This window comes from Callospermophilus lateralis, chromosome 7, assembly GCF_048772815.1.
Source record: "Callospermophilus lateralis isolate mCalLat2 chromosome 7, mCalLat2.hap1, whole genome shotgun sequence".
Taxonomy (NCBI): Eukaryota; Metazoa; Chordata; class Mammalia; order Rodentia; family Sciuridae; genus Callospermophilus; species Callospermophilus lateralis.
In genome coordinates this window covers 80,942,561-80,970,305 of record NC_135311.1, presented here as the reverse complement: position 1 = coordinate 80,970,305, position 27,745 = coordinate 80,942,561, and the positions used below count along the sequence as shown (strand labels likewise).

At 33.6% G+C, this 27,745-nt stretch overlaps 1 protein-coding gene across 4 annotated transcripts in view; it reads left to right on the top strand.

Annotated features, from left to right (window-relative positions):
* Nucleotides 1–23,060, top strand: part of Nexn (nexilin F-actin binding protein) — a 44,232-nt gene extending 21,172 nt beyond the window's left edge. For 3 of the 4 annotated variants that reach the window (XM_076863687.2, XM_076863688.2, XM_076863689.2), the window contains 9 exons: nt 4,877–4,918; nt 6,075–6,272; nt 6,356–6,532; nt 9,716–9,904; nt 14,087–14,284; nt 17,010–17,231; nt 21,297–21,482; nt 21,717–22,074; nt 22,160–23,060. In XM_076863687.2, coding sequence (XP_076719802.2) covers nt 4,877–4,918; nt 6,075–6,272; nt 6,356–6,532; nt 9,716–9,904; nt 14,087–14,284; nt 17,010–17,231; nt 21,297–21,482; nt 21,717–22,074; nt 22,160–22,173 — 1,584 coding nt within the window. In that variant the 3' untranslated portion in view covers nt 22,174–23,060. The remainder of the gene's footprint in view (nt 1–4,876; nt 4,919–6,074; nt 6,273–6,355; nt 6,533–9,715; nt 9,905–14,086; nt 14,285–17,009; nt 17,232–21,296; nt 21,483–21,716; nt 22,075–22,159) is intronic. The other variant, XM_076863690.2, reaches the window with a different exon arrangement.
* Nucleotides 23,061–27,745: the final 4,685 nt, after the last annotated feature.

Genomic DNA, 27,745 nt, shown 5'->3' with positions numbered 1-27,745 from the left:
AACATTTAAAAAAAAAATTAGGGCTGGAATTGTGGCTCAGCGGTGGAGTGCTCACCTAGCACGTGTGGGGCCCTGGGTTCGATTCTCAGCACCACATAAAAATAAATAAACAAAGATATTGTGTCCAACTACAACTAAAAAATAAATATTAAAAAAATATATTTTTTTAGTTGTCAACGGACCTTTATTTTAGTCATTTATATGTGGTGCTGAGAATCAACCCAGTGCCTCACACATGCTAGGAAAGCGCTCTGCCACTGATCCACAACTCTACCCACCAACAGCAAAAATTTTAAATGCTGGGTTTTAAATTTTTTTAGATGTTTTAATGGACCTTATTTTATTTATTTATATGTGGTGCTGAGAATCGAACCCAGTACCTCATATATGCTAGGCAAGCACTCTACTACCACTGAGCCACAACCTCAGCCCCTAAATGCTGTTTTTTAAAAGCAATTGTTTAAGTACCTTAAATCTATTTGAAATGCTTCCTTCTGTTTCTACTAACTTTCTCAAAAGTATAATGAAAGTAAAACATGCCAAACTTGCATATCAAAGAAATTTATTTACTCTGATTTTGCAAATAACCACTTCTATGGCAAAAATAGCCACAGAATGGTAAATGATGACATATGCTAGGTAAGCTATGAAAAAGAATGGTAGCCAGATATGGTGGCCATGCCTGAAATCCCAGTGATTCAGGAGGCTGAGACAGAAGGATTGAAGTTCAAAGCCAGTCTCAGCAAAAGCAGGGTACCAAGTAACTCAGTGAGACTCTGTCCCTAAATAAAATACAAAAGATGGCTGGAGATGTGGCCCAGTGGCCAAGTGCCCCCTGAGTTTAATCCCCAGTTCAAAAAAAAAAAAAAAAGGGAATTTCCTATATTTTATTACTTTGTACCTCCTTTTCTGAAGAAAGAATGTTATATGCTTTACTACTGCCCCTTCTAGTAAATAAAAATTATCATTCATTTTATAATGAAATGTTATAAGGAAATAAAATTATAACATGAGAATTATTATAAATATATAATATAGATATATAATATTATAAGCATATATAAATATATATCTTTAATATATTAACAGTATCATAAATTATAAAATAAAAGAATAAAAATATAATAAATATATAATTCAAATATATGGTATTTGGCAGAAAGTAGTATGTACATGGGCTCTTCTTTTATATTATTTTACAGCATTGATTGTTTGATTGTTTTATACTCTTTCTGGCTCACTTTCAAGTTCAGGAATGGAATATTTAGACAGTAGTTTTTCAAAAACTGTTTTTTGAAAATACTTTCTTTGAAAACATTACAAATACTTGCTACGTGGATAGGGTGTCAGAGTTTTTTTGTTTGTTTGTTTTTGTTTTTGTTTTTGTTTTTGTTTGTGGTGCTGGGGATTGAACCCAGAGCCTTGTGCATGCAAGGCAAGCACTCTACCAAGTGAACTATATCCCCAGCCCAAGAGAATCTTGGTTAATAAAATTTTGACCTATTAAGTTAAGGACATGTAGGTGGTACAAATTATTAATAGTAAAAATCTTGTAAATATGTAAGTCTAATTTAAAAACCTAAGTACATTTCCACTCAAATCTGATATAATTTAATGTATCTTTCAATATAAGAAGTACAAGATTGTACAGATAATCAAAAAGAGTCTTAATGTTTGTTTACAAAGTCCACTTGTATAAATTCATATGCAAGAATGCTGTAAAAGGAGCCTAGTGTGGTAGTGCACACCTATAATTTCAGCTACTTGGGGAGGCTGAGGCAATAGGATTCTAAGTTGGAAGACAGGATAGGCAATTTAGCAAAACCTTGTCTCAAAGTAAAATTTTAAAAAAGTGTTAGGAATATAACTAACAGGCAGAATGCTCCTGGGTTCAATCCCCAGTAACACCAGAATTGGGATGAGAGATGCTATAAAAGAGATTCCAGAGTTTGGGAGGTGGCTGATTGAGTGACAGCCAAGATAATTTTCTGAGATTCTAGGATATTTTAAAGAATTAAAAATGAATGTGCCTTGCGTATTGTTAGAAATGAAGACTGACAGAATTTGAGGGAAATCTTGATTTGGGATTATCTGGTTTTCTATAATGATACATTGATGGATAAAATTAAAGTCTGTTGATTTAGATAAAGAACAGTTTTGGTTGAAGTAGGGTATCTTCAAAAGAAAGGAGAGAAAAAAGGAAGGTGATTTGAGAAGAAAGGAGTTTGCTTTCAAAGCAAAATAAATAGGAAGCAGCTTTTTAATGGTGGCTTCTGAAAGTCAACACCATAATTGAACATCAGAAAATCTGTTCTCTGTGAATATACCAACAACTTATGGTAATGGTTTGAAATGCACAAATTAAAAGAAATCTCCAAATAATAACCTAAGAAAGATCTGGGAAGATTGTAGAATAGACCAAATTTGGGATTAAGAAATTTAGCATTTCTTGGAACTGGGGCTGTAGCTCTGTGGCAGAGTGCTTGCGTAGCATATGTGAGGCACTGGGTTCGATCCTTAGTACCACATAAAAATAAACAAATAAAATAAAGACATGTTGTCCACTTACAGCTACCAAAAGAAAAAAAAAGAAATTTAGCATTTCTCTTTCCTATAATCTCAATATTTGGCTTCTTACCATATCTTCTGAATCTTTTTATTGAGAGATTAACATGATTTTTTAAATCATGTTGACTAACATGATCAATATTCTTTTGAAGACAAGTTATTTTTAAATTATTTATTATAGATTTATTAAAACTTTTCTTATATTTTTTAGTATATTTCTCTCATATGTGGAAGCTGGAAAGGAAGAAGGAAAAGAAAGATGGGGGTGGACCTCATAAATATCAAAGGGAGATCAGTAGAGGAAAGGGACCAAGGGTTGGGAGATAGGGAAGTAGAGGGACAGTCTTGGGGAGTGATATTAGTCCAATTATATTGTTATATTGTGTGCATGTACAAATATTTAACAATAAATCCCATCAGTATGTAAACTATAATGCACCAGTAAAATATGGAAAAATATTTTTTCTTAATATAACAAACATTCAATAAAATGTTCACTCTTATTTAGGACATCAGTGTAACAAGTAATTCTGTAACAAGCAAATTATTCTGAACAAAATATTTTTGTAGTGTATAAGATTATTCTGAATAACCCATTTCAATTACTAAAGTATAAAAACAGACTTTCAAAAAATGAACCATTTGGGTGCTGGGGATATAGCTCCATTGGTAGAGTGCTTGCCTCACATGCAATAGGCCCTGGGTTCCATCTCCAGCACCAAAAAAAAAAAAAAAAAAAAAAAAAAAAAAAAAAAAAAGAACCATTTGTTCAGAATAATTTAGTAACTTAGTTTTTAAGAAATTGGGTATCCAAATAAAATCTCTTTACTCCTTGATAGAGAATATTGAAAAGGAAAGTCAGGTGAGAGAACAGGTATTTAACGTTTCCACCTGTCCAGTTTCTAATGTAAGCCAGAATATAATAAAAATTCCCTTAAATTGCATGAGGAACAACCACTGTCAAACTTTCATTGTTTTTTTTTTAAATATATTTTTTAAGGTATAGATGGACACAATACCTTTATTTATTTATTTATTTTTTAAGATTTTTTTTCTAGTTGTTGATGAACCTTTATTTCATTTATTTGTATGTGGTGCTAAGAATCGAACCCAGTACCTCATATATGCCAGGAAAGTGCTCTACCACTGAGTTACAACCTCAGCCCCTTATTTATTTTTATGTGGTGCAGAGGATCAAACCCAGCGCTTCACACTTGCTAAGCAAGGGGTTACAACTCTCGACCACTCCCATTGGTTTTACAATAAAATTAAAGCAATAAACAATTTGAATTTTTACTATTGGTTTTGATTTTCCTATTGCTTGTATTTCCTTTTCCTGAGATCTCAAACATTACATTATTTAAATCAACCTTCTCCTTTCAATTTTCAGTTTGCCAAGGTACATTAGTCTGTCCCTCAAACTAATCTAATTATGTTTTTAAAAGAGTAATAATCAATTGAGCTTCCACTCGTGTGTGTGTGTGTGTTTGTGTGTGTGTGTGTGTGTGTATGTGTGTGTTTGTAGTACTAGGAATTGACTCATGGGTGCTTTGCCCCTGAGCTACGTCTTCAGCACTTTTTATTTTTTTGAGACAGGGTTTGCTAAATTGCTGAGGCTAGCGTCAAACTTTCAACCTCCTATCTCAGCCTCTTGAGTTGCTGGGATTATAGGTGTGAACCATCAGGCTCAGCGAGCTCCTACTTTTTAAATGAAGGCATTTCCTACTTAGATCTGGTCAAAATATATAGAAAACTTGATGGCCAGAATTGCTTTCCCTTCTAAACTAGCCTACATGGTTTTACCATACTTTATTGTTGTGACAGTTGTGTTTTTGCCATTTGTTTATGTTGTAAAATATAATCATGACAATTTTTTGATTGCTAATGATAGGTTTTTTTTTTTCCTTTTGCTGGGGCAGGAACAGAGAATGGAGTAGTTTTTCTGTGTATGTCAGTTTAAATTGTTAATTAAATTGATAACTGCTGGTTGTAAACTCAAAGCCAGGTCAAAAGAGTTTGGTCCATTATTCAATTTCCAGATTTACAAAGGTAGGCTTAACTTAATTTTTTCTTAATATGCTGTTCCTTGATATTTATATAAGTTTCAAGATGCAAAAGCCAGTATAAGGTTTAATCTCCATTCGAAAGGACATTTGGCTAATTTGGAGCAATATAAAAAATATTTCAAAAGTTATAAATTTGAAAAATTACCATAAACCACAATTAAATTACTTTTCAGTTTTATATTTAAAGGAAACAAGCAGAAATCCAATGTAATGTAATGATATGAAATTCTCATTCAATATAGATTGAGGACATAAACAATACGGGAACTGAAACAACATCAGAGGTAAACGGACATTTCCTTTAATGAAACATTCAACTTCAATTATCTTATTCACAAATTTTCTTGTAATCTAAGAAAATATGAAAAGGACTTTGTATTTAACTCTTTATTATAAACACAAAAGAAGAATGTTTTATGAAAGCAAGTTCATACTTTTGCACTTTCAAACACTATAGTGTTTTTTAAGAAAGGTATGTTTTTGCTCTCATAGTTAGAAGGACAAGTCTCAGTTTCAGTATTGGATACTCTGCCAAGACTATATATTTCTTGAACTGCTACTAACAGTTGAGATTGTTGAAAGCTAACACTGTAAAAGGTAGTTTTGTTTTAATTATTTGTCTTCTTTCCTCAGAGTTCCTGATAGTTTGTGTTTCAGTTTTCATTTGCGAGTACAGAGTGCAGTGTGTATTACCATGTATCAACAAGCACAAAAATTTTAATAATTCCTTTTTATCTAACAAAGAAAGTTAAAAATCAATCAAACAATCTGATGGTGTGCCTAAAACCACAGCCACATGAATTGGAAAAATTTTACTTTAGGGACATGCGTTATATTTTATAACTCTTCTCTATTTTTCTAAAAAGAGGGAATAATAGATTATATAGTGGAACTAATTAAAATCAATTTCAAAAAAATTTTAATAGGATTAAATACTAAAGTATATTAAAAATACTTAATAAATCACTTGTATATCTTGTAGGGTTTTTTCCCTCATTAAATACTAATTATATTAAGTATTTTAAAAACTTGCATGGTGAGGAAAAATTATATAATTTTGTGTGTGTTTAGACTGAATCTATACACCATCAAATTGATTTAAAGTGCACTCACATGTTCATTATCTTTTTGTGGGATTAGTGCATGGAGAGCTAAATTCAGGCAGTGTCACTACAGTTTTATCTGATTACCTATTTAACTCTATCTTCTAGCAAATAGAATGCTTCTCAACCTTGTCAGCAATGGATTTCAATAAGATTAACTCACAATGCACAGTGAATATTGAGAAACATTTAATAATAACTAGTAAAAATAATTTTTTGTTCTTTATAGTAACACTGATGGCAATGTAATGAAATTCACCAATGATGGAGGTAAAGTCCCCAAAACCCTGAATTTTTATTATGAAGTTTTATGCTAATTATCTATCTTATAAAATAGGAAGGAGACGATTCACTACTTATAACAGTGGTACCTGTCAAATCATACAAAACAGCTGGAAAAATAAAAAAGAATTTTGAGGATCTAGAAAAAGAAGAGGAGGAGGAAGAAAGGATTAAGTGTGAAGAAGATAAAAGAATAAGACATGAAGAACAACGACGATCTCTCAAGGAAGCAAAATGTCTTTCATTCCTCATGGTAATTTTATTATTTTAAGGAACATATCAAAATAGTTAAGTTGGCAGCATCCCATTTTGTAACTAACAGGTGTGTTTTCATAGGATGATGAAATGGAAAGTGAGGCAAAAAAAGAATCACTTTTTCCTGGAAAATTGAAGCTAACTTTTGAAGAATTGGAGCGACAACGACAAGAAACCAGAAAAAAGCAAGCTGAAGAGGAAGCAAGACAACGTTTAGAAGAGGAGAAGCGTGCTTTTGAAGAAGCAAGGCGGCAAATGGTAAATATATATACTTAAACCTTACGTTTAGTATTAGAGAAACTAACTAGCTTTAGATTAGGTTCATTACCACAAATTCAAGATTTTCTATATCAAAGGACATGGCTGGATGCAATGGTACATTCCTGTAATTCCAGCAACTTGGGAAGCTGAGACAGGAGGATCACTAGTTTGAAACCAGCCTCAGCAATTTAGCAAGACCCTGCCTCAAAATAAAAGGAGTTGGGGATATAGCTCAGTGAGAAAACACTCCTGTATTCAATCCCCGAAAAAAGAAAACAGTGCTAGGTCCGGTGGCACATGCCTGTAATCCCAGGGGTTTGGAAGGCTGAGGCAGGATGATCTCAAGTTCAAAGCCAGTCTCAGCAACTGGTAAGGCACTAAGCAACTCAATGAGACCCTGTCTCTAAATATAATACAAATTTATGGAGCTGTGGCTCAGTGATCAAGTGCCCCTGAGTTAAATCCCTGGTACAAAAAAAAAAAAAAAAAAAGAAAGAAAACAGGGTCTGATTTTGAGACTGTATACATATCCTATATATAAAATTCATCTGTATTGTTTTCAAGTTTTCACCTGGTGGCATTTTATCCAATACACATATATAGAAACGTGCAAAATACTCAATGAACCTAATTTCTCTCTATCTCTTGGTTCAGCCTGCAATGTATTAATGGCCTGGTTGCAGGACATTTTCAGGTCTAATTATAAAGGTACATTTGGTTTCAGTCCAGCTTTTCAAATATTTGAACTTATTGAAATAACATTTTACTAAGGAATATGCAGTTTGTAGGGTTTGAGAATGTGTGTATATGATATAGTGATTAAGAGCATGGATTTTGGAGCCAGACTGCCTGGATTTAGATCTCAACTGCTTATAACTCTGTAAACATGGCCATGTTATTAAACTCTCCATGTCTTACCCATATTCATTGGTAAAATGGCAAAAATGATAATGCTTCTTTTTTTTTCTTGGACTAGAGATTGAATAAAGGTGCTTTACCACCAAACAACATTCCCAGTTCTTTTTATTTTGAGACAGGGTTTCACTAAGTTTGTTAAAGTTGGGCTCAAACTTGTGATCCTCCTGCCTCAGCCTCCCAACTCGTGTGGATCACAGGCATGGGTCACTATGCCCAGCTGTGCTTCCTTCTTAAATTATTAAATGAGTAAATATCTAGAAAGCACCTAAAATAGGATTTGGCATATACTAGGTGTTTTTAAAATGTTAACTATTATTATTATGGTATTAGTAGATCTATCAGTAAAAATAAAATTAAAATAAAAAAACACAAATTTCAAATCTAATTTTAAGAATTTGAAAATGGAAGCTGGGTACAGTGGTGCACCTCTGTATTCCCAGCTGCACAGGAGGCTGTGGCAGAAGGATCGCAAGTTCAAAACCAGCCTCAGCAAAAACAAGGCACCAAGCAACTCGGTGAGACCCTGTCTCTAAATAAAATACAAAAGAGGGCTGGGGATGTGGCTCAGTGGTTGAGTGCCCCGGAGTTCAGTCCTCGGTATCCACACTCACCCCCCAAAAAGAATTTTAAAATGGAACATCTATAATTTTTAAAGTGACCACAAACTTTCTTCTTCTTTTTTTTTGACCACATCTTTCTTGATCAGCTTTTATTAACGATATCTAAATATTACATTGCAAAAATTTTTATTTCGTAGACATTTGAAAATGTTTCTACTTTGGGGGCAATTCTAGTTACATAATACTTATATAATTTAGACATCATTGATAGACATCTTAACAAAGAAATAGAAATGGCTAATTAACTGTATAATAAATAACAATATTAAATTAGTAAATTAAAATCATGAAACTTGAATCTTCTTTTTTTCTTTCTTTATTTATTTGGGGTACTTGAGGTTGAGCTCAGGGGCACTTGACCATTGAGCCACATCCCAGCCCTATTTTGTATTTTATTTAGAGACAGGGTCTCACTGAGTTGCTTAGCGTCTCGCTGTGGCTGGGGCTGGCTTTGAACTTGTGATCCTCCTGCCTCAGCCTCCTGAGCCACTGGGATTACAGGTGTGTGCCGCTACACCCGGCATGAAACTTGAATTTTATATAAAATAGTTCCAAATAATAATCTTTAACCTGACAAGTATATGGAAAAGTTCCATAGTTTATAGTAAAAAAAAATCCATAAAAATTACAAAATGTGTACTTTAAACCGGGCTCGGTGGTGCCTGCCTGCAATCCAGCAATTCAGGAGGCAGAAGCAGGAGGATGGCAAGTTCAAAGCCAGCCTCAAAAAATTATTGAGGTTTGGCTGGGGATGTGGTTCAAGTGGTAGTGTGCTCGCCTGGCATACATGAGGCACTGGGCTCGATCCTCAACACCACATAAAAATAAAATGAAGATATTGTGTCCACCTACAACTAAAAATAAATATTAAAAAAATATTGAGGCAATAAAGTAACTTATCCAGACCCTATCTTAAAATAAAATATAAAAGGACTGGGTATGTAGGTCAATGGTTAAGTGCCCCTGAGTTCAATCCCCAGTATAAACAAAACAAAACAAAAAAACTCTGTTAAGTTATATTTGCACCTCAATGTAAGTACATAAACACACATCGTATGCTTGCAATGGGAGAGTTAATATTCAGGGTGACCCTTTCAAACATTTTTAAATATTCCGTTTTATTTATTTAAAAATTTGATTTGAGAGGCTGTAGCTCAGTGGCAGAGCACTTGCCTAGCACATGTGAGGCACTGGCCACTGAGCACCACATAAGAAGAAATAAAATACAGGTATGTCCATCTACAACTACAAAAAAAAAAAAAATTTAAAAGACTTGATTTTTGATTTTTTTTTTTTTTTTTTTTTTTTTTTTTAGTTTTAGGTGGACATACTATCTTTATATTTATGTGGTGGTGAGGCTCAAACCCGTTCCTCACGCATGCTAGGCGGGCACTCTACCACTGAGCCACAACCCCAGCCCCTAAAAAGATTTGATTTGATTGGGAAGTTTTTTTCAACTTGAGTACATCTTTATTTGGAATTTCTCCAAATTGAAGATTTTATCATATAAGACATTAAAAAGTGTATTAAGGGCATAGAAACACTACTGTGCAAAAAAGCTAATTCTGTGCTTTTTGATTGATAATTCATTGCTATTTTTAATGAACCTTAATTCTTAGTAATGAATCGTTTCTTTGCTTAGGTAAATGAAGATGAGGAAAACCAAGACACAGAAAAAAAATTTCAGGTATACCGTCCTGGTAAACTCAAACTCAGTTTTGAAGAAATGGAAAGGCAAAGGAGAGAAGATGAAAAAAGGAAAGCAGAAGAAGAAGCCCGAAGGAGAATAGAGGAAGAAAAGAAGGCATTTGCTGAAGCACGAAGAAGCATGGTAAGACGGAACCTAATTGGAAAATGCCATTAGCATTCAGCTTTTAGAGCATGTTAAACAGAAATCATCAGACTTTGGGGAATATCCTGTTTTTTTCTGGAATTGGTGCCAAGAATAGAAATGGCAAATATGTTTTTTTTTTTTTCTTTAGTTGTCAATGGGCCTTTATTTTACTTATTTATATGTGGTGCTGAAACTCAAACCCACTGCCTCACATGTTAGGCAAGAGCTCTACCACTGAGCTACAACCCCAGTCCTGGCAAATAGGTTTTAGAGTCTTTCATGAAATAATATCAATCAATTGAAGTTATTTACTTGAATTTACTTTTGAGAAGGTTCTGTTTAATTACCATGCCTAGTGTAAGGGACTGAAAAGTACCTTCCTTCTATGGGAAGTTACGTTTTCCAGAGCTGGGTGTCTAAGGAAGAAGCAGGGAGTCTCCTCCCTACCCTTCCTTCTCCTTTCTCTCCATTCCCTCCTCCTGTCTTTTTCCATACTACCTCTATCCCTCCTTCATTCATTTTTTCATTTTAGTTTTCCTCTTATCCAATATATATTAAATGACTGTAATCATTTTAATCAGTTATGTAACTTTTCCAAATTGCTCACCCATCACTTGGGATACTGTGACCTAACTTAACTGTCACAAAATTGGTATTTTTCAATTGTAAAATTATATGGTTATATGACAAATATTTTCAAACAATTTGACACATGACTACACCCCCTTCTTGAAATATTTTAGTTGGCTTTAGTGATGTAATAACTTGGTTTTGTTTCTCCAGTTGAGTTTCAAGCATATTTGTCTAGGTGTCCATTTGGTGTAATCACCCACCCAGATGCTCAAATCAGAAATTGAAAGACTAAAAACATTTTATATCTTTTCATGCCTGAAATCCAGTCAGTCACTAAGTCTCATTTATTCTATCTTCTCAATTACTCTAAAATCTGTTAGCTTTCCCTTTGCAATTACTATAATTTGGGTTATTGTTATTCCTTGCTTAGGACCAATTCCTTATTTACTTTCTTTCTTACCTTTAATCAAATCTTTCCTATAATGCTAGGAGCAGTGTTTTTCTTTTTCTCTTCCCTGTCCTTGTTGTCCTCCTTCTCCTGCTCCCCTTCTTCTTCTTTTGCAGTGCTGGCTGAACGAAGGGTCTTGTGCCTCCTAGGCAAGTCATCTACCACTGAGTTACACCCCTTAATCCATGGAGTGATCTTTTTATTTTTAAAAAATTTTTTAAATTGTTGATAGATCTTTATTTATTTATGTGTAGTGCTGAGAATCGAACCCAGTGCCTCACACATGCCAGGCAAGTGCGCTACTACTGAGCCCCAGCCCCAGGCCCAATGGCATAATCCTTCTGTTAAAAAAAAAAGCCAAACATGCTGGTGCTGATTTGTAATCCCAGTTACTCAGGAGGCTGAAGCAGAAGGATCAAAAGATCACAATTTAGGGAGACCCTGTCACTAAATCAAAAATAAGGGCTATAGTTCATTCAGCAGTAAAATACCCATGGGTTCAATTGCAGTACTTGGGTACTTTTGCTTAAAATTTTTCTACTTCCCAAAGCCAAAATCCCAAAACTTTAAATATGAATTTATTTATAATCTTGTTCTTATATATATTTCTCCAGTTTCATTTCTTAATCTATCTTAATCTTCCATCTTTGATCTAGTTATACTAAATTTAATTCATTTCTTCCAAGTGAGAACCACTAGGCTTTCACAAATACTGTCTGAAACATGTCCCTTTCTCTTTTCCCTATGCTCTGCTATTTCCTATTTATAACCTTCCATTGCCTTTAAGAAGCCTTTCCTGATAATAAACACTTTCTATGTATTCCTATGGCAATTAATACTCCCCTAAAATAGCACTAATACGTATTATTATATATGGCTGTATCTCTCAGTGAGGATGAGACTATCCATCAGACATGTGGCACAGCGCCTAGCATAACAGACTTTCAATAAATGGATTTTTGTTTTGTTTTGGTACTGGGGATTGAACCCAGGGATACTTTGCCACTGAACTGCATTTTGAGACAAGGTCTCACTAAATGGCTTCAGGACTTGCTAAGCTGCTGAGGCTGGCCTTGAATTCACAATCCTCCTGCCTCAACCTCCCAAATTGCTGGGATTATAAGCATGTATTACTGTGCCTGACCCAATAAATGTTTTAAATATCAGTGATATTGAAATGATCTTGTGTGCATCAGATAATCCCTAATTAACAAATGGTTTCTACATAGAGAACACACATGGTAAAAGCACTTAATTTTTGGATAATAAGCAGGTTGAGACGTAGTAGTGAAGTATGAAGATCAGTAGACCTAGTCAAGGAGGTGTGTTTTTTTTAGGCCTAAACTGTCTTTTAACCATGATTTACTAATAGAAAAAGTTCAGGGAAGGAAAAAAGGCATGAAACCAAAACAAAGTTTCCTAGAGACATTTTGAATTGAGAGAGACAAGTTTCTTCATTAGTGTTTCTTATTTAGGATCAAATGTTGTAATTGCATGCTATGATTCAGTTCGTTCATACATTGGATTTTGAAACCATTTAAACATTGTTTGAGAGTTGGATTAGTTCTGTGGTAAAGTTTGGGTTTTATAAAGCCTTGATAAAATTTAGATCAAATAAATGAGCCTCTCTCATTCTCTTATGTCTATTTTTATTAGTGCATTATAATTGTACATAACAGTGGGATTTGTTATAATAAATTCATACAAGCACACAATAAAACAGTATGATTTGATAAATTTCATTTTCCAGTACCTCTCCTTTCCTTCTCTTCCCTCCCCAATTCCCTTCTTCTACTGGTCTCCCTTCTATTTTTTCTTAATTTATTCTAATTAGTTATACATTCTTTGACTATTTCAATCACAGAGACAGAGTTCAGAACAGTGGTGTATGTATATGCCATTAGGTGACAGAAAAACACACTTAGATAATACTTTTTCATGGTAAAATATATTCCAAGTTAACAAAAGCAAACTTTCTATTTGCAATTTAGAATTGCCTTATATAGGGAATGATAATGTAAGAATAAAACTACCATGATGTTAGTTAGATTCACAGCTGTTTCCAAACTTTATTTAGTCCTCATGACACCTATATGAAAGTTGTCACAGATAATGAAACTCAGAGAGGATAGATTCTTGCCCAAGGTCACAGCTAAATGGCAGGTATTTATTTAAACTACTAATTTAATTAATTATCCCGGTAAATTCATGAAATTACAAAAAGGGTAGTGTAAGTTATTTATAATCTTATTAGAAATTTTTTGAAGTTTGAATTCCAGCTTTATCACTTTGTATTTATTATAACTTTGCATAAGTTACTTTTCAGTGCCTCCGTTTCTTCATCTGTAAAATGAAGATATTAATAATAGCTTTTATAAGGTTGCAGTGTTAAATAAATAAGTCATCACATGTAAAGTGCCTAACTGGCAGCTCTAAGTATTAACTATTATTATTTCTTTAAAGTTAACCTGGCAGTAAATAAGTCAATACAATAAAATTATAGCATTAAGAGTTTTCTCCCCTGATTATGAGGAGCTCATGATGGGTTGGTTAACTAATTCACTCAGAGAAGACTATAAATGAAATTTTCTATTTGATTCATTCTAGTACTGGGGACTGAAGCCATGGATGCTTTTCACCTAGCATACATGAGGCAATGGGTTCAAACCTCAGAACCACATAAAAATGAAATAAAGATATTGTGTCCACCTACATATAAAAAATAACTATTTTTAAAAGTGTCATATTACTAATATCAAATCCAAATTTCTCATAGTATAAATAAAGGAAAATTACTGTGTTCACTGGAAGGGAGAATAGAAGGTTATCAGTTTAGTTTCTTCATAACCACAAAATACCTGTCTTTAATTTTCTAAATATTTCTCCCTTGTTTATTGTGTTAAACTTTTTTGAAGAGAATTTATGATCTCCTGTTTTTTTTCCTTCTTGTTGTTATTGTAGATGGACACACTACCTTTATTTTATTTATTTGTGTGTGCTAGGCAAGTGCTACAACCCCAGCCCCAATCTCCTTTTTTTTTTTTTTTCAAGTTCAATGTGAAACCTTTCTATTCAAGTAATCCCAATTTCTATAAGAAATATTCCCTTTTTAGCCTATATAATTCTGGCAAATTTAATAAAGGAATTATTTCAAATAGGTAGTAGATGATGACTCCTCAGAAATATATAAAACATTCTCTCAAGAATCTCTTACACCGGGAAAACTGGAAATAAATTTTGAGGAATTATTAAAACAAAAAATGGAAGAAGAAAAACGGCGAACAGAGGAGGAACGGAAGCATAAACTAGAAATGGAGAAACAGGAATTTGAACAACTGAGACAAGAAATGGGAGAGGTAAGATTTTAAGAAACATCTATATACTATTTATACTTAGGTATATTACTTATATTACCTTATAGGAAGTAACCTTATATTATTCACATAAAGGATACTCAATGTGGTACAGGCTTCAGCAGTTATATGTACTTTTGGTCTGCTGTAACTCCCTCCTTGCTAGTTTAAATGTATATTTATATCTATCTATATGATACAGTGATGAAGAGAAGCACTATAGTTCCTTAAGTAACAAATTTTCCTACATGGCTCAAAATTATCTGGGTACACCATGATTGTGAACTGTTGTTCTAAAATACTATATTTAATATATTATTTTATTTTTCCTGGAAATAAATAGCATACTAATAAATTTAATAGAAAAACTACAGGACCATGGATACTATTAGGGCCATCAGTTTCACTAAGTGTATTTTTATTTTTTGATGCTGGGCATTGAATTGAGGAGCTCATACAAAACATATTCTCTTTGACTGAGATACATCCCCAGCCCTACTGGCAAGTATTTGAATCATTTTGTTTTACTAAATTATTCTAAAATGGAACTGTGATGATGTTAAATATGTTAGTATGGTCTTTCTAGTGTTGAAATTAAATTTTTAGTGAGGTACCAGGGATTGAACGCAGGGGCACTCAACCACTGAGCCACATCCCCAGCCCTATTTTGTATTTTATTCACTGAGTTGCTTAGCACCTCACTGTTGCTGAGGCTGGTTTGAACTCTTGATCCTCCTGCCTCAGCCTCCTGAGCCACTAGGATTACTGCTGTGTACCACAGCTCCTAATTTTAAAAATATATGTATATATTACACACAGGGCCAGTTTTATGGGATGCAACTTGTGTACTCACAGGATCCCATGTTCCAAATACTTCATATGATTCAATGCTCTAAGATTGCCATATTGAAAAATCTTAATTTTTATCTTTGAATTTGTGTTGATTGGATAATGAAATGTGTGCTAGGACATTGGCACTTTGGCTTACCCATGCTTCCTGCTGTCTCCCTATCACACTGGAATGGGCTCTCAGAAGCCTCCTTCCCAAGCTTTGTCTAACCTTCCCCATGCCTGGCTACTGTCATACTCAGTGTGGGTGGGTCAGGTTGCTCAGGTGGCAGAAGGCAAGAGAAGAGAGGGCCCCTGGATGTGTCAGGCCATGTTTGAATAGGGGTAAGGTGAGCATTGACTCTCGCAGTCTTTGATTGGCAATGCCATGGCATGATTGGCAGGTGACTTAGTGGCATCCTCTTATCAACTTCTGATCCAAGAACTGAATCTCTACACAGAGGTTGTAGTCTCCTGGAAGTTGCCTGTTTGTCACAGGATGGGGCAGTAGGTTTTGAGAAGCTTTACTCCTCTGCTTTGGCTGTGGCTCAGCAAATTATATAGCTGGCTCTGAGAATATAAATACCATATAAATAGAAATTATGATTAAAATACCATGAATATGATGTAGGAAATTCTTTCCCTCAGCCTCTCACTTCTCCCAAAACTTAGTAGCAATTATTTAATGAAGAAAGCTGAAAATAGTCTAGGAGAACTTAGTATTTAATGGAGCTATAGTTATTATTAATACATGGAAAATTAATGGTCAGACATTCTAATGCTATCAAATTTACTATACCCTATTATGTCCAGGAGTTTTGTTATTTGTTTTTGCAATGTTGGGAATGGGATTGTCCCAGGATTTGCACAAGCTAGGCAAGTGTTCTACATTCCCAGCCCTTTGTTTTAGACAGGGTCTCACTATAAATTGCTTAGGCTGGCCTCAAATTTGTGATCCTCCTGCCTCATCCTCTGGAGTTACTGGGATTATAGGCATGTGCCACTACGTCTGGCACTCTGGACTTTTAAGAAAATCATGCCCAGTGGGGTAAGCAAGTAGGCAAAAAGCCTAAACCAAATTCATAGCTGATTTCTAGCCCAATGCTGTTTCAGTTCTATTTTTTGCCTTCCCCTAAACAATCTTCTTATAATTCCTAGTAAAAATTAATCTTGCCATGCATATGTTAGTTTTAGCAGGTTAATGTGGAATGTTACAGGCGTTTAGTTATATTCCCTGACAAATATATTTTACATGGAATAAAGTGTCTTCTAAATATATAGTGCCACTTTAAGTAAATTTGGACATTGTGTTGAAGAAACAGCTAATTTAAGTTTTATTTTTGATTTCAAATAAGAAATTATGCAAACTAGAGGTCCCCTATCTTGTCTGAAGTTTTCCTTTCTTTGGCCAGTTATCATCTGAAAACATTAAATTCCAGAAATAAGCAATTCACAAGTTTTAAACTCTGCAACATTCTATATAGTGTAATATAATCTGTCACTGACCCACTCCATCCTGCCTGGAACAGGAATCATCCCATTGTCCAGCAATCCTTGTGATATGATTTGTAGTCTCCTCTAATATCAGATTGACTATCACATGACAGCAGTGCTTGCTTACATAATAATGGGTCCAAAACAAGAGTAGTGATGATGGCAATTTGGATATGCCAGAGAAGCTGTAAATAGCTTCCTTTAAGTGAAAAAGTAAAAGTTTTTGACTTATAAGAAAAAGATTTGTTTGCTGAAATTGCTAATAAGAAAAAACCCATACATATGATTCAGTACTATTTGTGGCTTCAGGTATCTCCTGGGCATCTTGGTACATATCCTTGCAGATACATGGGGGAACAACTATAATTTGCTGGTATTCAACATATAAAATTTATTTTTTCTGAAGGAAGAAGAAGAAAATGAAACCTTTGGAATGAGCAGAGAATATGAAGAATTAATCAAATTAAAAAGAAATGGTTCTATTCAAGCTAAAAACCTAAAAAGCAAGTTTGAAAAAATTGGGCAGTTGTCTGAAAAAGAAATACAGAAAAAAATAGAAGAAGAACGAGCAAGGAGGAGAGCAATTGACCTTGAAATTAAAGAGCGAGAAGCAGAAAACTTCCACGAGGTATGTACTTTTATATTTAACGGTTATGGTACATAATGATAATGAAAATTTAACAGATACAACACTGCTTTTGAAGTAAGTTTTAGTACTTAAAAAAAGGACTTACAACTAACCACTGACATATATAATTGGAAACAAAATAGCAAAAGCACATTAAGATCTAGCATTGTTTCAGAATGGCCTTTCTCAGTATTAAAACCTATAGAGATCAACTTGTTTAATCTAAGCAAAAGTGGTTTAAAAAATATTGGTGTGTTTTAGTTCAATTAGTATAACCCAGTTTATTCAAGTTAAACCCCAGAGATTATTCATATTAACATTCATGTTTTATAGATGAAGCTATAAAGCCATATGATATGATCAAAACCACAGCATAATTCAGTGGAAGAGCCTTAATTAGAATTCTGAGGACATGACATTGAGGTATCTTCATACATAAAATAAGGAGTCAATCACTGACCTGTAATGTCCCTTCCTATTTCAGACTCTTCCATAGTGTGCATTAAAATAGAATCTAGATTTTTTTCCTGCCAGAATTCTGATATTTAAAATATATGCCTAAAAATACATTTTCAAATATTCAAGTAGCAAACAGGTATGGGAAGTTGGGAGGGTCTTTAGAAGAGACTTAAGGATGGAATGAAATTATGTGTTAATTACTGAAACAATTATCAAGGCAAGCATAGAATGAAGACAATGAAGATGCAAGCACAGGTGAGATGAACATGTATTTTTTCTTAACTGGGGATTGAGCCCAGGGGTGCTATACTCTAAACTACATTCTCAACTCTATTATTTTCAGTGTCTTGCCAAAATTGTTGAGTGTGGTCTCAAACTTGTAATCCTTCTGCCTCAGCCTTGGATTGCTGGGATTACAGGTGTGCATCACTGTACCTGGCCCATGTAGATGCCATGTGAGCTGGGCATGATGGCCAAGCAGGAGGTGGCTGAGGCAGGAGGATCCTAAGTTCAAAGCCAGCCTCAACAACTTAGGCAGGACAATTTAGCAAAACTGTCTCAAAGAATAAGGGCTAGGGATGTGATTCAAAACCACCAAAAGGATTTTTAAAACATGGAGTTCTTTTAGCTACATAATGTTGAAATTAAAGGTGGGCTTGGATATAGGCATTAAAAATAAGTGCCCGATGTTTCAGGATCTGCTGTAGACACTGGTACTACCTTAGTGACTAAACTTGTCATTTCATGTATCGCTTAGAGACAGAGGTGAAGATGGCAAACAATTACTGAATGCTGGCAAATAAAAGCTTGAGGTTAATGAAGTAGGGGTAAGGGAAATAAATTTGTAACCACCACTTCTAATGTGGGACCCTGAGTTGTTTTGGGGAAAGTGTGCAAGCCAAATGAGATATGACTGTGCTTTAATAGGTTTTATATTTAGCGTTATGGGATCAAATTGGAAGGATTGATGTCTAGGAGAGGCTTAAGAGCGCTGAGCAAACATTCACACTGAATGTAAAGGTTGCATAAAAGTTGCAGATAAGGACACTCCAGATTGAGGAAACAATGACTCAACAGAGGCTATAAATAAAATTTGGGGAGTGGAAAATAGGGCTATAATACAAGGTTCATAGAATAATGGGACACAGGTTACAAACCTGTAAAAGCAGATTATGGGTAGTGTAAACACCTTTTTAAACTTACATCAACTATTTTCTGGGAAATGTTAATAGACAAATTTTTAGGACAGTAAGAAAGACTGTTTATGAAAGAATTCTGAGATCATGATGGATGAACTGGAAAATATGTACAAAGGCAATAAGTTTGGGCCAGGGGAGAAAAGTAGATCAAACTTGTAACAAAACTATTGCTTCTAGGGAAGGTGGTTGCTGAGGAGCCTAATATTACACTGATTACCAATAAAACCAGACATTGCTAGAGAAATTAGTTCTGATGAGGCAAGATGAATAAATTGTTTTGAATAAGGTAAAGGCAGTCTGAAAAACTGGTCCTAAACTTAGGTAAATGGGAAGGTCTAATGTACTGTTAACTTTGCTGAAGGGAGTAGATTAAAGCCATTTGAAAATAACAGTATGAAGTGAATCTATCACAGAAGATAAAGTCAAATCAACATGTACTTGCTTCCTGAAGTTGCTAGCAATAAAACCTGAGCAATCCTGTCTATCCCTACAAAATATGCAGGCAAAATAAAAATATGTAGGTGACTTCTTGTTTTATTGATATTATTGGATCTTCAATGTGAGATTAGGACAGGATGGAATTCAATACATCAGGATGTTCTGAATGGCGTTTCCTGCAAGACATGGAAGTCCCTCCAATCATACTTTTCTGAATCAAAGACCATTGAGGTAGCCTTTAAAAAATCTACTAGCATAATTTTGGTAGAGTGAAATTAAAAGCGAGGACCCTTGTTATAGCAGTCCCTTTTCCAAACCTGATCATTTGACTAGTTTCTCTCCTTTAGAAAATGTTCAACATCTTTCAAAGTCTCATTCATGTGTACTTCCCCAAAGAATTCCATTCCAGCTCCTGTAGCAAGCACTTCATCTGTATCATGAACTCATTTGGTATTTAAACAAATTGAACACCTACCTTATGCCTTATCTGACTTCATAATTAAAGTATTCCAAGGCAAATGGATTGCTTAACTGTGCTGAAGGTGTCAGTGCCCTATAAATAATGTACCTAGATAAGCATTCATTCCATTCAACAGGATACAGGTTTTTCCCAGAAACCTGAACCTTGCTTTTCAGGGATCCAAGAAAAGATGACATTGTATTTAAGTGAATGTTCATTCACTTTCTCCCAGTTAGCTTATGAGAAATTTTTACTTGTTCAAACTTATAGAAAACCCTGTTGATAACATACTTTTTAACCTAATAATAAAAAACTGCTCAATTTTCTTTTACTTCCTACTCCCCCCATTAGAACAAGGTTGCAACACCTTAAACTGATATAAAACCAAGACTTTCATATATCTGTCTTCACAAACTCTTTAGCTGGCTATGGGTACCCTGAAGCAACTACCTACAGTATTATTAAATGGTTTTCAGATAGACCCACAAATGCCTAGAAATAAAGAGTCAACTACTATAATACTTTAGAAAGTATGGATTAACTGAACCCCACTCTAAGACCACCCTCAAGATACATCACTATCAAATTGGCCCTTTCCTAGACTCATACTGATACTGCTCTTAAATCACTAATTATACCCATTTCTTTCAACACTTAGCCTTACACAGATGAACTACACATTTGACCATAATCCCTTCTTTATGCTACATGTTCTGTAGTTTAACAGTTGTCTTCCCATTTCTACTTGTAACACCTTTCTCTGCCATTTGACCAGGATTTGGATAGAATTCATCTCTAGGATACAGGCCCAAGATGGGTAAAGAAGGAAAAATCAAACAAGAAATAACAAATTATATTCTTTGTTATAGGGTGGGAAAGGAAGTTTTACTAATCGTGAAAGGTGTAGTACTATATTCTGACCTTTTTTGTATTATTCAGTAACATCAAAAACAAGCCAGAGTTGGTTGGGCAAAATAGGCCGGCATTCCAATGATATTGTGTGATCTTTATACTGGGAGAACAGGATCATAATTAAGAATGCCTTGCTGGGCATGGTGGTGAATACCTGTAAACCCAGTGGCTTGGGAGGGTGAGGCATGAGGATAGCAAGTTTGAGGCCAGTCTCAGCAACTTAGTGACACCCAAACTCAAAAAATAAAAAGGAGTGGGGGGAGTATAGCTCAGTGGTAAAGCACCCCTAGGCTCAACCTCCAGTACCAGTTTTTTTTAATTACAGGGCACTAAAACAATCCTGTCTAGGAGAGCACATGCATACTAATGATGTGAATCACTTTGTGCCTATACACAACACAACTATTAACCCTTCAGTTCTTATTTTAAATTTTTGGACTTAGACACAATACTTTTGTTTTGTTTATTCATTTTTATGTGGTGCTAAAGATCCAACCCACTGCCTCACGTGCTAGGCAGGTGCTCTACCACTGAGCCAAAACCCCAGCTTGTTTTTAGAAAACAAGCAATTGTTACTCTTGGCCCATTTTCTTGAAGGAAGAAGATGTTGATATAAAGCCTGCAAAAAAAAGTGAAGCTCCATTCACTCATAAAGTGAATATGAAAGCAAGATTTGAACAAATGGCTAAAGCAAGGGAAGAAGAAGAACAAAGAAGAATTGAAGAACAAAAGTTTCGACGAATGCAGTTTGAACAAAAAGAAATTGATGCAGCACTACAAAAGGTACTAGGCTTACACATTTGTTTAAAAAAAATTTCTAAGGATGCTTTTAAATACCATAATTTTATGAAGAGGAATTTAAAGAATGTTTTAATAGCTTTCAAGTAATTGGAATATTGTGTACTTAATAATAAGTGTACATTATTTACTTTTACCTTCAAAATTCTATTACTATACCGCTGCTTTGAAAATACTGATATTATAAATGCCATCCTGAATGCATTTATTTTAAAACAGAAGAGAGAAGAGGAGGAAGAGGAGGAGGGTAGCATCATGAATGGCTCCACGATTGAAGACGAAGAGCAAACCAGATCAGGAGCTCCGTGGTTCAAGAAGCCTCTGAAAAACACCTCAGTTGTAGATAGTGAGCCAGTCAGATTTACTGTTAAAGTAACAGGAGAACCCAAACCAGAAATCACATGGTGGTTTGAAGGAGAAATACTGCAGGATGGGGAAGACTATCAATATATTGAAAGAGGAGAAACTTACTGCCTTTACTTACCAGAAACTTTCCCAGAGGATGGAGGAGAGTATATGTGTAAAGCAGTCAACAATAAAGGCTCTGCAGCTAGTACCTGTATTCTTACCATTGAAAGTAAGAATTAATCATCTTTTAATCTTTTTATTCTATTAAAAGTTTTTTCCTATTAAAAAATTATTTTTCTTTTTCTCTTTTTTAGCTGATGACTACTAGGGTACCTTCTCAACTTGGAACTTTCTTTATCTACAACTTTCTTTCTTCCTACTTTCTGTGGCAGTGCCAAAAAGGATACCAGAAGTACCACTCTGTTGACTCCTTAATTCCTTTTCATAAGTCTTCAAAACACAAACTCTTATTACAAAATATTGTTTTTCAATTGAATATCAGATTTATCAACATATTCTACAATATGTATTTTAGCAGTCAATAAAATATATTATGAGTGGGAAATTGATTCAATTATTCTATCAGAACCTAATTACAAGGGTGGTAGTGTATTTCCCATATTCATAGCAGTTATGTTTTTAAAAAAGTAAACATTATTTTGCATGAAAGAATTATCTTTTGTGAGCTTTTATACCTAAAATTAGTCTGAAGTAGATTGAGACAACTAATTAGGAATCAATTTGAGTTAGTTTGTTTTCTTAGAGGAACAGAATTCTGAATGTTGTAGTTTTAGAGTCTTTCTGAAATAGAGAGGGAATAAGATCATTCTTTTCATGAAATAGGGAGAACATGCAGAAAAACAAAAGTTAAGTAAGAATTCATGGAAAACAGACACCAGACAAAACCTAATAAGAAACCACTATCTATACATTGTTCTGAGTGTTAGGTATACTTAAATATATTTTTCAAATGCATGTAATATATAACCAAACCACTAAAGCAAATTTTATTATGATCTTGTCTGAACAAATTATGTTTTAATTAGAAAACATTTTCAACATAACTGAAGTTTTCAAGCTTTAAGAGGACTGAGTAGAAAGCCTTTGATCAAAAATACTAGTCTATTTGTAAATAACTAGTTATGTTCTGTCATCAAGTTGTTTTTATATTTTCATTTTCTGGAAGACAGATTTATTTTACAATGTAAACCCATAATAAAGTAACTTGTATTAAAGAAAAAAAGTCTTTCCTTGGTTTAAAAATTCCTACAAGCAGATGTTTACCCTTATCATTAGAATTCTTAACCCACAATAATCCTTTAAAGACAGTCAAGACAAATTCTTTTTCCTGAGTATTAAATGCATAAAAGACACAAAGTACTCTCTTATAATTCAAAGTACATTTATTTATTTTATTGAGGAGACCAAAATGAATACAAAATTACAGCAAGCATACGTCCTTTTACATACAGTGTCATTAAAGCAAACTCTAAACCACAGTTTGTAAAGTATTCAATTTACCTCAAGTCCAAGCTGCATCTCCCTAAGACACTGTTCCCATCACAGTAGCCATTTTAAGCCAATCTTCTTTTTACACACGGGTAGTTTCTGTAGAGAACACTTTTCTCAGGACGAAAATGCATCGAGCATGCATAAGAAAAAATATATATATATATATATTCGCAAATACATTTAAGAGTTTTCTTTAGGGGTATTACTGAAGAAAATAAAACTCTGGGATTTATTTGCTTTTTAAAAGCACCAATTTAAAAATCCCTCAAAAGTTTTATTGTGGTAAGAAAAATCAAGTGACTGTTCAAATAAAACGCAAGGTTATTTTCAGAGTCAAATTATATTTAACTAGGTATTGTTAAAAAGCATTTTTAAATGAGGCAGAATTTGCAGAAAAAAAAGGTAAAACATCCTCATTGATTAGTAAACTCTACTACATTATTCTAGACAACAGATTACTTTTTAGGTAGAAGATTCTACTGGCAGAGCATCCAAACAAATACTGTTACTTAATAATATACTCCTATTTCTTTCTAAGTTACTCTGCTACACCTAACCAAACCTGCCATTGTGAATAAACTACAAAGATATTTGTTTAAGGATACGTTTTACAATGTTAATAAACAACTAGTATCAAATCACTAGTCTTAGTATTAAACCATTTTCATTAGTTAAAAAACTATACTTATTTCTAAACAAAACAAAAAAAAACAAAAAACATCAAACTATAGAATTCTAAGTATCACCACACTAAGATGTTTTAAAAACACATTGTCAAGTTTTTGCTCAAGTGCTAATCAAATCAATCAGTTAAATTTCAATCTAAACATTTTTTTTCCCCTACCACCACTAAAATCCATTATCATTTCAAACCATCTGGCTCACCTTTTCTGCTTTCCCTTTATTTCAAAATTATGGAAAGGTTAGCGCCATTTTTAAAAAATGCTTATTTTATCAAGAAGGCTTATGAATTAAAAAATTCTCATGAGATAGCAACAATGCCACAATATCTATTAGCATTCATCTATATTTTCTTTTATAAAAATGCAAACTACAACTAACCAAAACTTGATAGGCTCTTAAAGTCAAGAGCCCCTTTATATTATCAAATTTTAACATAACTAGCATTGACTATCAAACACACATAAGCATAAATGTGGTGCAGTAACTTAAGAAATTTAACAGTTCATGGAACATTTAAGATCAAGTGAATAGCACTTTAAAATGAAAAGTGATCAAAAGCAGGTACATTACACCCTATACCATATTATGTATGGGAATACATTTCATATTTCTCAATTATGATTTGCCAATTTTACCTTCTACATTGAGCCCTTCTATGGTCCATGCTCATCGGCTCACCAATGGCATACACTCAAAGGATTCCTCTTTATGGGTAACTATCTCAGGACCTGATTTTATGAGCTATGATTTGGTGCTTGCAGCATCTTCAGCACTGTGTGTGAAAATGAAGGCAGTATTTTTGAATATTTTTCTTTGATGTAGAGATAAGCAGGAGTTTTAAAAGGATCAGCACATTTTAGAAATTGAATAAACAAAACTGGTATGATGCTGCTTTAATACAATCATCTTAACTCAAAATTATGTACCAGTTAAAATCATCTATAAGAACACACAAACACTTAAAACTGGCAAAAATAAAATAAATGCAGCGTCAGTTATTAAAATATTATAAGTCAGAAAAATATTGGTTGCTACACAGATTATGAAAGGTTATTTGCTATACAGTTAACATTTCACTGATGCACATGCCTTTTATCAAAACATACTGCCAGTATTTCATATTTTTTTCTTTTCAGCATTTATGTTATGAAAACAGAATTGTCTAAGAAAAAAAATGATAATAAAAACTGTTCCATAATGTTCTTACTGAATTATTATAGTTCAAGAATAAGAAAAAAGAAAATAAAGAAACCATAGCTTTGGAGGGCAAAGAAAATGTCGTGTCAATCATAAACAGACTGTGAAGGCTGTTGAAGTTTCTGACCAACCGATTTCCTAAATTTTGAAAACTATGCAACTGTCCTTTCTTAACTGCAACAATTTTATATTTGGGGGAAAAATGCAAAAGATTTGCATGTAGATCAGTTATAGCAGCAATCTACATTATTTTCGTTTTAATAAAAAATTAAAATGAAAAACATAACCCAGAAATGTACAGTTGCTTGAACAACTTAATAGACTTTCCACTAAAATGGTAGCATAACAAAATACATTTTGGGGTAGCAGCAGCAGATTGCTTTTGAGTACACAACCACAAAAACCTCACAGGGACAACATTAATGTACTGAAATATTTATTTATATATGTCCTTAGGTTGTGCTTACCTGTGCTTTTTGCAGCAGAACCTAAGGTGGAAGGTCTGGGAAGGCACTGTGAAGTATAAATAATTGCACTGTTTGCAATTAATAAAGATTTTAAACCTTAAATGAATCAAAATCAACAGCCTCCAATTTGTGAGTAATGATACTGAATCCAACTGAACTATTTCTTCAGTTTTAATTAATAAATGCACCACTTTCCTAAAAGATCATCTACACAACAGAATCATGCAAAATACTCAAATTTTCATGTCAATACCCTAATCTTAAAAGATAACAGATAACTAACTCCTTAACTATTAAACTTCAAACTAGTACTACACATCCATATCTAAATAAGGGTAAGGGAAATCACTCTAGGTTATATAAAACAATCAAAAACATTTCAAAATATCTAAAATGAACTGTACTGCTATTTTCCCCTACAGGTAATCTCAACATTTTGTTCTTGCACATCTTCCTTTACAGTATATTCAAAGCAACAAATGGTGCTCCCCACCAATGACAGAAAATATATTTATGGTGTTAAAAGTGCTACATTGCTTATTATTTGCAAGCTGAAAACCACTTCTGTCTTACACATTTCAAGTTTTTCATATTTAATATACGATATGCATATATTTTAAACAAAAAACAATATTTTAGGAGCACCAATAATACTGTTCAGTTTTGTTAATGATCAAGTTTTCTTTAGCTATAGCTAAAGCATATCAAAAATACTTACCCATTAAGCTCACTTAGAAAAAAAAAAAAAACAGAACTATGTATTATTCTATGTTAAGCAATTATAGTTTTCCAAGATATTAGCACTGTATTCCAACATAATATTCACACAAAATATAGCATTTGCATTATGTGGAACATTGACAAAAAGATACTGTTGCAGTTCATCAATTTGTCATTCTGATGTACTTACAGTGCAATGCTCCTTGAAGGAACACAATCAAGGATGATACACAGCACAGTCCTCCTCACCCCTACAGAGCTAGTTCTATACTGGCTGGATCAAACCTGCACTTCAACAGACAATGGCAAGACAGACTGTATTTGCATGTAGTCTATAAATATGCAAAGAGCCAACAAATATGCAAAGAGTAAAACAATGGATTTCAACAAAATATCAGAACTTCAGCATGAGTGTTAAAGAGTAATAAAATGATTTCAAGTACATAAAAAAATTAAGTTGATTCAATGATTGGACTTGTGCATTTACAAAACAAAGCTTATCTATACTGCAAAAATAAAAAAAGAGAAAAAAGAAAAAAACTTGAACGTTTCCATACCCCAATTATGTTTCAATGGCAGATGCAATGTAGCTATACTTTTTGCATACTATTCGCTTTTCTACCCTAAATTTAGAAAGAAACACACTAATATTATATACATCCAAAGAGTTACTTTACATGAAAAAAAAAGTCATTATACTACTCAAATTCACTATCTGAAAACTGTTTAAAATTAGTTATGCTGAAACAGTCTTGGAAATCAAGTAAATATCAAATTAAGAACAGAAAGGTTAACTGTTATAGCAGCAGTACAGGTCTGAAACAGTGGTCATGTATAAAAGGAAATTTTACTGTTAATGCAATGGAAGTATGCCAAAAGATCATTGTACACACATGCAGTTTTTAATCAAACAGAAGGGAAAAAAAATGAAGATATCAGGATTACTTGTGCTGAAATAGCCAAATACAATAAATGGAAAAGTCTCCAATCTACCACTATACTGCAACGGGGAAAAAACATGCCAGTGTTTAAAAACTCAATAATCCACGGGGAAAGCTTACATATTTGTGTATATGTATCTTATCATTGCTAAGAAATTACGAATTCTTTAAATACCCACATATCCAACTTACCGACACAGGAGGTTTCATATCATTTATTGTAAAGCACAAAACAGGCATTTTTAAAAGTGAAAGTATACATTGAAAAAGTACATTTATATCACAAAGCATTGACCACATAATAGTTGCAAATACATTTGCTGGAATGTGTACATCTACACTAAACACTAAAAACAAACCAATTTTCATTTCTACACAG